At 42.7% G+C, this 10,801-nt stretch overlaps 1 protein-coding gene across 3 annotated transcripts in view; it reads right to left on the bottom strand.

The window, feature by feature from the left end:
- Positions 1 to 6,488: 6,488 nt before the first annotated feature.
- NADK (NAD kinase) overlaps positions 6,489 to 10,801 on the bottom strand; it is a 43,915-nt gene continuing 39,602 nt past the window's right edge. For all 3 annotated transcript variants that reach the window (XM_075906196.2, XM_025182667.3, XM_025182668.3), the window contains one exon: positions 6,489 to 9,753. In XM_075906196.2, the coding sequence (XP_075762311.1) occupies positions 9,609 to 9,753 (145 nt within the window). In that variant the 3' untranslated portion in view covers positions 6,489 to 9,608. The remainder of the gene's footprint in view (positions 9,754 to 10,801) is intronic.

Raw genomic sequence — 10,801 nt, 5'->3', positions numbered from 1 at the left:
GAAAACTCTGCCATGTCCAGGGAACACGTCCACTTTTTCGAAACATTTTCCAAAAAAATGGGCACATTCTTTCAGAAGCCCTGCATTCCTCCTTTTATGGGGAATAAGAGGTCTTCCAAAAGAGGAGGTTTTTTCCACATTTGCCCTCTGTCGATGGGCCCAATGTCAGAAAAGCCTCTTCCGAAAAAAAAGCAGAAAAAGGTATGCAATTTGCATTTCACAATTTGCGTATCATTTTCCAGAAAAAGAATGCAGTGTAGACATAGCCTCAACTACACACATGCAATTCCCATTGGTTTAAATGAGAGTGGTCCAGGTAACAAATAGCCCCCATTGTATTGCTACTTAAAATACAAACTGGAAATGGTAGGTTTCCCAAGATTACTAGCATTCTTGTAAAACAGCTTTTTAGGAGTATAACTGGCCCTCTTTTGTGCCATAGCACTTGCTTCTTCCTTTCCTACACAACAACAAAATATTAGAGGCTGTATTTGGTTTTGATGGGGATACATTTAAGGGCTTCTTACCACCTAAAATCCAGTCCTTTAAAACTGCAAGTGTTATTTGAAACACTCACTGTGACAGGGAAGAGAAAAAAAAGCCCTTGTGACCCACATACAAGCAATCGTGGGAGTCATCCTGTCGGCAAAGGCAAGATGAGTTCCGTCAAATGAGTCCCCTGATGGGGCAATGCTATTCCCTCCCAGTAGAGGCAAAAAAAGAAGTCATGAACATGTGAAAGTCTGGGTGTGGCTTTGGGCAGTGCTTTGGTTACAAATAGTAATGTTTCTCAACTGGTGAGACAAGTCTCTCTGCACTGAAGAAGTGAAAGTCCAAATGGCACACACACTAAGATCATGTCTACACTACGAGATTAGGTTGAAGTAAGGTCGATTTTTTTAGCACCTGATCTTGCAGAAGTGGAAGGTGCATGTCCTCAGTGTATGCATGAAGTTGACAGAGTGCATCCCCAGTAGTGTAGCTACTTTCAGCTTTGACAGTGATGCCCTGTGGGTAGCTATCCCACATTTCCTGCTGCCCATGTGCATTCTGGGTTAGGCTCTCAGTGCCTGATGGGACAAAAACATGGAAGCAGGTGGTTCTGGGTACATGTCATGAGCCTCCCATAATGCACTCATCTCCCTCTCCCCCACTGCTTGAAAGCAATGGCAAATAATGTTTTCATTCCCTTTTTTCCCTATTTGTCCAGGCAGACACCATGGCAAACATGGACCCCACTGAGCTTCAAAGTGTTGTGGCAAGCATTGCAAACATCTCACACATTATGTTGCAGTAAGTCCAGAGTTTAGCCAGGAGCCACCAGAGTAAGGAAGAATGCGAGGAGGTCATGAACACAGACATGTAGGAAACCATTGATTGGCGCTATTGGCATACGCTGGTGGTAGTCGATCCTGTTGACACAGTGGCACGCCGATTCTTGTGCTGTGCAACATAAGAACGGCCACACTGAGTCAAACCAAAGGTCCATCTAGCCAAGTATCCTATCTTCCCAACAGTGGTCAATGCCAGATGCCCCAGAGGAAGTGAATTGAACAGGGAATCATGACATGTTTCCTTTCCTGTCATCCACTTTCAGCCTCTGACAAACAGAAGCCAGGGACACCATTCCTACCCATCCTGGCTAATAGCCATTGATGGACCTAACCTCCACGAATTTATCTAGTTCTTTTCTGAACCCTCTTAAAAGTCCTGGTCTTCACAGCATCCTCTGGCAAGGAGTTCCACAGGTTGATTGTGCACTGAATGAAAAAATAAAACTTCCTTTTGTTTTAAACCTGCTACTTATGAATTTCATTCGGTGACCCTCTAGTTCTTACGTTATGGGAACAAGTAAATAACTTTTCTTTATTCATTTTTTCATCACCAGTCATGATTTTATAGACCTCTAATATATCCCCCCTTAGACTCCTCTTTTCTAAACTGAAAAATCCCAGTCTTTTTAATCTCTCTTATGGGACCCCGTTCCAAACCTCAAATCATTTTGTTGCCTTTTTCTGAACCTTTTCCAATGATAAGCACAGACTGGTGACACCACATAGTTATGTGGCGATGGGATGATAAGCAGTGGCTGCAAAACTTGCACATGCATAAGGCCACTTTCACTGAACTTTGCAAAATAGCTTTCTGTAGCCCGTGCACAAATGAGACCCACTCTGATAGTTGAGAAATGGGCAGCAATAGCTCTGTGGAAACTTGCAACACCAGACTGCTGCCTCTCAGTGGGGAATCAATTTGAGTAAGTAGATCTACAGTGGGGGCTGCTGTGATCTAAGTAGCAAAAGCTATCAATACCAGCAACTCTGAGAAACATGCAGGACATAGTAGATGGCTTTGCCGAGATGGGATTCCCTAACTGTGGTAGGGAGATAGATGGCGCACACATCCCTATCTTGGCACCAGACCACCATGCCAAAAAGTACATAAACACAAGGGGTACCTACCCTTGATGTTCCATGCACTGGTGGATCACAAGGGCAGTTTTGCTGACATCCATGATGGATGGTCAGGAAAGATGCAGGACACGCATCTTTATGAGCTCTGGTCTTTTTAAAAAAAGCAGCAAGATGGAACTTTCTTCTCAGATCAGAAAACTACCATTGGAGATGTGGAGATGCCAATAGTGATCCTTGGAGACCCAGCCTAGCCCTTGTTCCTATGGCTCATGAAGTCCTGCGTAGGCAATCTGGACAGCAATAAGCGGCGCTTCAACTGCAGTCTGGGCAAGTGCAGAATGGTGGTAGAATGTGCTTTTGGATGTTTAAAGAGAAGGTTACAGAGTTTATTAACTAAGTTAGACATCAGTGAAAGAAACATTCCCATTGTTGTGGCTGCTTCCCATGTGCGTTCCACAATCTGCAGAAAGGGGAAAAATTTCTGGCAGGGTGTGCGGTTGAGGTAGATCACCTAGCCTCTAATTACAAGCAGCCACACACCAGGGGCATGTCTACACTACCCTTGGCTTCTGAAAGATATGCAGATTCAGCGCAAATTTGCATATCTTCTTCTGATCCCGTTTTCAGAAGAGGTTTTCTAAAAAAAAAAAAAAAAAGTCTAGATGGGGTTTTTCAACCCCCCCCCCTTCCCTAAAGAATCCTTAGTCCTCAAAAAATGAAGTCTACAGGGTTCTTTTAAAAAAAGGGGGGGGTTGCGCTTCCCCCCCCCAAAAAAAACCTCTTCTGAAAAAGGGATCGGAAAAAGATATGCAAATTCATGCCAAATTTGCATATCTTCTTTCAGAAGCTGAGGGTAGTTTAGACACGCCCCAGGGCAATAAGAACAGCACACTGAAGGGCACTTTGAATCAGAAAGGCTTTGAAAACCAGTTTCATGAATGACCAGGCAGTAATGTGACAGTCATGTATGTTGCTCTTTTTAGTAAGATGCCCCATGCATTGTGCATACTGCCTCAAAAACTGTCCCTCCCTTGCAGTTGATACGAGCAATAAAGATCCTGTTGTTCTGAAATCATGCATTTTTATGTAGGGAACATGTACAAGGCCAAGTGGCAGATAACGCCCCTGTTCAGCGATCACAGCCTTCTGTTCCAGGAGACATTCCTGGGAGTTGAGTTCAAGGTTACCCTGGACTTCTGCTTCCTCCCTCTTTCCCCTCTCCCCCGCTTCTGCATTCCAGGGCGACTAAGAGAGGCGGCTATGGAACTTGGTGAGGAGGGCAGGTGGTTCAGTAGGAAGAGGAGTCTGCGCTCCACCTGCTTTTTATGTGCCTCTACTAGTCACTTCAGCAGCTCAGTTTGCTTTCCCCATGAGCCTCAAGATCTCATCCTGGGTCTTGCATTCATGTTCCCTGCATGCTCTCCTCTCTTCATGCTCCATTTGTATCATCTGCAGTGTTGTTCTCCTCCATACATTTACTTGTGCCCTGTTGGTGTGGGTAGATTACATTTGTTAGTTAAACATGTCATCCCAAGAACTTTTGGTTTTTGGCCTTCTGATTTGTGATAGCAAGAAGCACGAGTATCAAGGAGAGTGGGGAAAAGATTCACTGTTCTACACACTGCCACAAAAAATGAAGGGCAGACTATGAGAAGATACATTGTGGAATGCACAGGCTAATCTTTTACCACGAAAGACCATCTGTCCTACACAATAGGCCTGTGTTATGTACAAAGCCAAAGTTATATTTTTAAGCATCTACAAGGCAGGTACAAGACAGATCGCCACAGTTCAGCTGGACTCTTTGGTGGCAGGCATGGTAAGCACTAGGCTGGGGGGCTCTTGCTTGTTTGCTTCAGCTTTGAAAACACATGCAACACACTGCCTGCAAAGTACATCCTGCTTGGCTATCTAGGCTTCTGCATTTAAAGGGGGGCTGCAGTCATGAGGGGCTTTGCAAGAGGGAATGGGGTAACCGTGTGGGATTATGTGGCCAGCATGTGTTCAATATCCCCCCTCTCTTCCCCACCACCTTTAGAGGGAGAGTGCAACTTTGCCTTTCCCCAGGGACCTGGTGGAACCACACATGCTTATAGTATTTTACGCAGGGGCAAATGCACAGGCTTGCAGGGACTCATGGAGCCAGCAAACTTGGGGTCGTGCTTTGTTGGCCATGAGCCAACAGTTACGGAAGTTCCTACTTCATCCAGGTTGCCATGCAAGGTACCAGTCTTCTCCGAATCACACAGAATAATAAGGAACAAATGCTGACTTAATACAGCCAGAAACCCGGACCTTATGCTGCAATGATGCCAGACAACTTAAGTGTTGGCTGGGTGTGAAAAGGTTTCCTACCGTGGAGGATGGGATACGACGGGCCTCGCCAAAAACCTTGTGAGAAGGATGAAAGCGTACCGCTATGAGAGCTTTGTGGAGATACGCAGGGAGGATTCCTGTTCTGGAGAACCTCCTTCCGTGTAGGCAGAGTGGCCGCCACAGATAAAACCCAAATTCCCTTAGCACACTTGTAGCATGCTTATAAACGTGAACTTACCAGAAGTGCCTTCCCTGTCATCAGGGTCTGGCAGCAATACATCCTGGGAGGAGGTGATTGGCTCCAGCTGTTAGTGAGATTGGATGGTCCACTTGCATGCTGAGCATTCTCCCCCTTATCATCAATATCTTCCTCGTTGTTGCCCAATGTTGCCTGAAGAATCTCTTGGGAGGTAGCCATAGACAATTTTGGGGGCACTGATCGGGTCCCCCCTTAAAATCCCATGCTCATAGACAGCATGTTTGCAGCTCTGACCCAGATCAACTCTGTTTCCTTTGTCTTCTGGTACACTTGCCTGGGCTCCTTTATTTTCATGTGGCCCTGCTAAGTGTCTCTGGTGTACCCTTTTTCCACTGTGCCCTGTGTGATTTTGGCATAGAGATCAGCATTACTTCTGCTGCTTTAGAGTGCTGCCTGCACAGATTTCTCTCCCCACATGGCAATCAGATTCAGGATCTCCTGCACTCTCCATGCTGGAACTTGTTTGTGACCCTGGGCATTCATGGTCAGGAGTGCTGCCTGCTCTGCTGGCCACACAGGAGAGAAATTAATGATGTCAGGGCTTTTCTTGCACACTTGGAAAGCAGTAGAGTTGAAAGCGCTGGCCAGAGTGTACTGGGACCCTGTGGGACACCTCCGGGATCCAAGAATGTCAACTTTCATAGCTCTGCGTCTGCACTACCCCAAAGGCAACCACACAAGGTGCAATTTGCCATTATGCCTCTTTGTCAATGAGTAATCAACTAACTGCCTCTGAAGTCAGCAGATCAGGCTCAGTGTGGAGGCTCATTTTTTAGAAAAATCAACCAACCATGGGTAAGTTCGATCTAAACTCGTAGTGTAGACCAAACATCAAGGACGTCAGCTCTAATGTGGATACAGCTTTCAAAATCAGCTATATCAATCAGGTGCAGCAAACACTGGATTCCCTTCACTGTTTGTCAGTTCCCTTCAGGTGGCCTGAGAATGTGCACCAGCTGTTGCTTTCTTGGACAGGTTACAGACTAGGCTAGTCAAGAAATCTGGGAAATGTGTTAGATTCTCAGGCTAATTAAAGGACCCTGAAGTGTTTATCACAGGGTACAGGTCAGGATGAGCTGCATGGCATCAAATCAGAACGTGCATTCATAATCTTCTTTGGGGTCAATTTTTGCATGGAAGGATTGCGTAACCCTGCCAGTGTCTCAGAGGCTGTCCTTAATTTCACTGTTTTTTTACTTCATTCTCTTGTAATTTTTCTTTTCTTGCATTCTTAAGAAACTCAGTGTAGCTATGCGAACACGCTTTTGCTCTAGTTTCTACAGCAAATGTCAGAAGCTTATTTTGTACTTTTCCTTAAAGACTGGAAGCCTTTTCTCAGGAGTGCACACCTGTTCAGTTCAACCTCCAAATACTTGCAACACTACAGAAATTAGTATTCAGTGTGTACAGAGCCCTAAAACACAAAGTAATTTCTCAAAAGTACAACGTATCTATCTCAATGATCTAGAGACATGTCAAGATGCTGATGGACAAAGCCAACTTCTTAAAAAAAGTTTATTGAAAGATTTGAAAAATATTTGATCTTTCAGCAATATGTAACAAATTTTCAAAGCATTAACATGAAACTTGAGATTTTTAAAACTTCAGCATACACTAAATTAAAATTGTTACACCAGTCTTAGAACTTCAATAACTTACATTTTCTTTTTTTTAAACTTTAAACAAGGATCCTTTGAGATCACCAACTCATTTTTCCTTTCAAAGGAGAATGTCACAATTCTTAGGCCCTGCTTACATACTATATACCAGCAAACTACACCCTTAGTAGAGAAGCATTTCAGTAAAAGGTGTCTTTTGCTGGTGCAGCTTAAACCAGATCCATGAACAGAATATGCTATACCGGCAAAAGAAGGTTTTTGCCAGTAACTGCATCTACACTACGGCTTTTGACAGAATAGCTGTATCAGCTTCTGAGACAGCTATGTTAGCAAAAAAATTTCAGTACAGACTGCATCTTTGTAACCTGCTTCTGTACGGCCAATTAGGAGAGAAAGATCTTGAGAGGAGTGAGGGAGGCATTTTTACAATGGAATAAATTCTTGAAGTATTAAAACATACACTGGGGTTTTTGTTAAAGCAAAGCTGGTAAAAAAACAGGATTAAGTAACTTGTCCAAAGTGAAAACAGAAGCATAAATCCATCAGATTACATTCTTCCCTGTAGTCATGATTGTACCTCTCTCTACTCGGGAATGTAGCAATCCACAGACTTTTGTCATCAAAGTGTCCTTCATAGGCAAAACTATGAAGAAATTTCACTCAGAGCCAAATAATGCAACTGCCTGTGTATGTCAGATTAATTTTAATGAGAAATATAAGTCAAATTTAGAAGGAGTAGTTACAATGGATTTTAGAGATTACATTTTATGAAATGTACACTGAAAATTTGAGTTCCACAATTTGCTCCATGTAATAATCAATGATATTTACTATTGTAAAAAGCACAAATAAAAAAGGTGCTAAAATGCTAGGTTTTAGCTTTAAAAAAAACCTGCTGTTCTATATAAGGCTCAATTTTACTTGTCATACCATTTCAAATGGTTATTTTTTCACTTCCTATCTAACAAAGCCTTTTGCCCATTCACATTAATTTTAGTACATTTATACACTCAATGTTATAAGTAAAGGCCTTACTCTGTTCCTTTTCTCAATTATTGCATTTTTAAATAGGGAAATGTATCTTCTCTAAAACAAAAAAATCTTTGTATAGCTCAGAAAGTAAACATCTGTTCAAAAATTGAATACTCTGTCGGCTAGTAAACCCGTAAGCAACCTTAAACAGTGATATAACAATTATACTGGTAAATTCAAGTGAAAAAAAAATCTAAAGCTATCTGAACATACTCAAGGGTGTCACAACTTTTGCTGGTCCAGACGGAATTCAATCAATATTCTGATTAACAAAATACTTACAAACTGAACATTAATTTATATTACCACAATTTTAGTGTGATTTACACCATTGACAGAGTTTAAATATGCTTTATGCAGAGTGCTCTCACCTTGATTTGACAAAATTAAACAGACCAGAGTAACATCCAAAAGAGACATTATTAGCTCATCAGAGGACTTCAGATTAGGCAGAGTATGGGAATTAATACATCTCTCATTTTTATCCCTGACTGCACAAACAAGAGCAAGTTCAGTAGAACACCTTTGAAATCTGACAATCAGTAACAGATTCCTCTGCAATAATATGCAATAGTTTTAAAGATTAGCAGAAAATGTTCATCCGTTTTAACGGTCTATGCAAAGATAATGTGAAGATGCCAGGATCTGAACAATACGATTACAAGAGACTGCACCACAAAGAACATAAATGTAAACATCATAACCGAGTTTGATTTTTAGTACAAGTGATTTCAGTACAAATCCTTTTTTCAAACTACTTATTTTCATAAAAGCATATTGTATTTCATATACAATAAAATATGTACATTAAACAAGTAAGAAACATTTGAAAGACTTAAAAAAGTACATACAAGACTTAAAATATCTTGAAGCGTGCTGAAGGCACCATTGCTACTATGCTGGGAATGTGTCCTGTTTCTGATCAGCCTATCAGTGCAGTATCCCTTTTCTTCTTACTCAAGTTATCAATCCTGCTAGAAGCACACTTCACTTAAATGTTAAGTGCATTCAGATCCAATTTAGAATGTGAGACTAGGTCATGTGGTTGGGTAGTGGTTCAAAAAAACAACAATACAACCAGCCTAGAAGAGACACTGCAGGTTAGGTCCGCAATAAGCACCTGATGAAAATCTGTAGTTTACAATCTCAAATGCTGCTGCTTATTCCAGAGGGTTAAACAGAGAAAAGAAAAAATCCAAAATCATTTCTAAGGGTCCCAAACACGCTGAAGGAAATTGCTCAGGCATAATAAGCTCATCTACAAAAAAGTATGCCACTTTACCAATTTGTCCACACAAGCAGTTGTCAGAGATGCCTATGGGGTCTCTCAATAATGTTAGTTCAAATGGGCAGAAAGAAAAAGGGTTTTCAATACTTACATAACTATCCAGCTAGTAAGTTGTATCTGTAGAGTGGTTCTTTCCCCTAATTCTTGCTACATTTTTATGGAAAGGCAAAATATTTAAGTAGTTCACCTGATGGGAAGACATTTTGACTATCATGCCTTTCTTTAAGTTACAAGAGCATTTTAAAAATAAAAATTGCTTTGTGTTTTAGATGAGAAGTTGAGCAAGGAATTCCAAATCTACCAAATTAACTCAAATATTTTAATGCCATTTTTCTATTATGTATCTTGGTACAAACTATCATGCTATTCTGCAAATTACTTGTTACAACTGTGTCTGAGGTGGTTTGTAGATGTTAGTATTCATATTGATTAAAAATACCAGCCCATTACAAATTTAAAAAAGGCTTTAAAAAAAATCAGTTTTTAAATTCTTCCACTCCTATTCTCGGCAGACAGGAAGCAACACAATAGTTTCTGGTCATCAGCAGAGCAGATTGATATAAGGTACATCACTATTTAAAAATGTATGCATTGGTCTATTCCTTCTAGGCTGAACACACATTTTTATACAAGGGATACTGCCATTTTAAGTTCCCATGAGTCTCATTAGGTGTCAACATTTAAAATTCTTCTTCAACAGCAAAGTGATTTTGCTTCTTCCGAACATTCCAGTGTAAACACTCAGCCAGGCTTTCAAACCAGTCGCTCACGGGATCTCGGAAGCAAATCGAAGGGAGGGGATAGCAAGAGGTAGTGATGCTAATACTGCAACACAGGAATAACCTCAGTTAGTAAAGAGGGAGGATAAAGTAGTAATAAGACACAACATTATGTGTATTGAAGCTAACAGTCCCTGATACCTACCGTAAAATCGTGAGTATAATGTGCACCTATGTATAATGCACAACCTGACTTTGGAATCTTAGCATAATGAAAAAATCTGAACTCCTGCGTATAATGCGCCCCGGGGTTTGAAGCCATTGAGCTTAGCAGCCCCACAACTTCTGCCAACAGCTGGCTGTCCCGCAACCAGGAGCCGACCCACCAGCACCAAGCCCAGCCTCCCCAGCTTCCCGGAAGCAGCCATGGGCTGCAGGAGAGCAGGAGGGAAGGACGCGCTGCTCCCACCTGCAGGCTCGCCTGGGAAATGCACGTGCAGCCCAGGGAGCCAGCAACGGAGTTTGAAACTTGCCCCCCGCCCTTGGATAGCTGCCCGCACGCTGCGCCAGCACCAAGCCCAGCCTCACCTGCTTCCCGGAGGCAGCCATGGGCTGCAGGAGAGCGGGAGGGAGGGACATGCAGCTCCCACCTGCAGGTTCGCCTGGGAGGTTCGGGCTGCACAGCCTCTTCCCTCCCTGGTGCTTGCCAAGCTCGCACCTGCCGCTGGGATCCCCGGGTGCAGCCTGAAGGAGCACTGGGCAGGCAGTGAGCCAGGGCGCTGCAGCCTGGTGGTGCCACCAGCTCCTCGCCTTGTCCAGGAGCCTGGCAGGGCAGCGATCCCTATGCCGCGCTGCAGTGGGAAAAGTTTCCAGGCACCACCTGAAGGAGCACTGGGCAGGCAGCAAGCCAGGGCGCTGCCAAAATAAAACTTTAAAAAATAACACCTATGTATAATGTGCATCCTGACTTTGACCCAAAAAAGTCGGAAAAAAGTGCGCGTTACACTCACAATTTTATGGTATATTTATCTTTTTTAAAATATATATAAATACTCTTGGGACTCTGGCTACATCACTGAGCATTCGATCCTTTGGAGAGTGGTCAGTTTCCAAAGTATGGGCGTGGCAAAGGTGGGGCACAGTGCCTAAGCAAT

Source organism: Pelodiscus sinensis, chromosome 24 (genome assembly GCF_052426305.1).
Source record: "Pelodiscus sinensis isolate ZL-2025 chromosome 24, ASM5242630v1, whole genome shotgun sequence".
Classification (NCBI taxonomy): domain Eukaryota; kingdom Metazoa; phylum Chordata; order Testudines; family Trionychidae; genus Pelodiscus; species Pelodiscus sinensis.
Note: the sequence above shows the minus strand (reverse complement) of the source record. Positions and strands in the feature narration are given on the sequence as shown.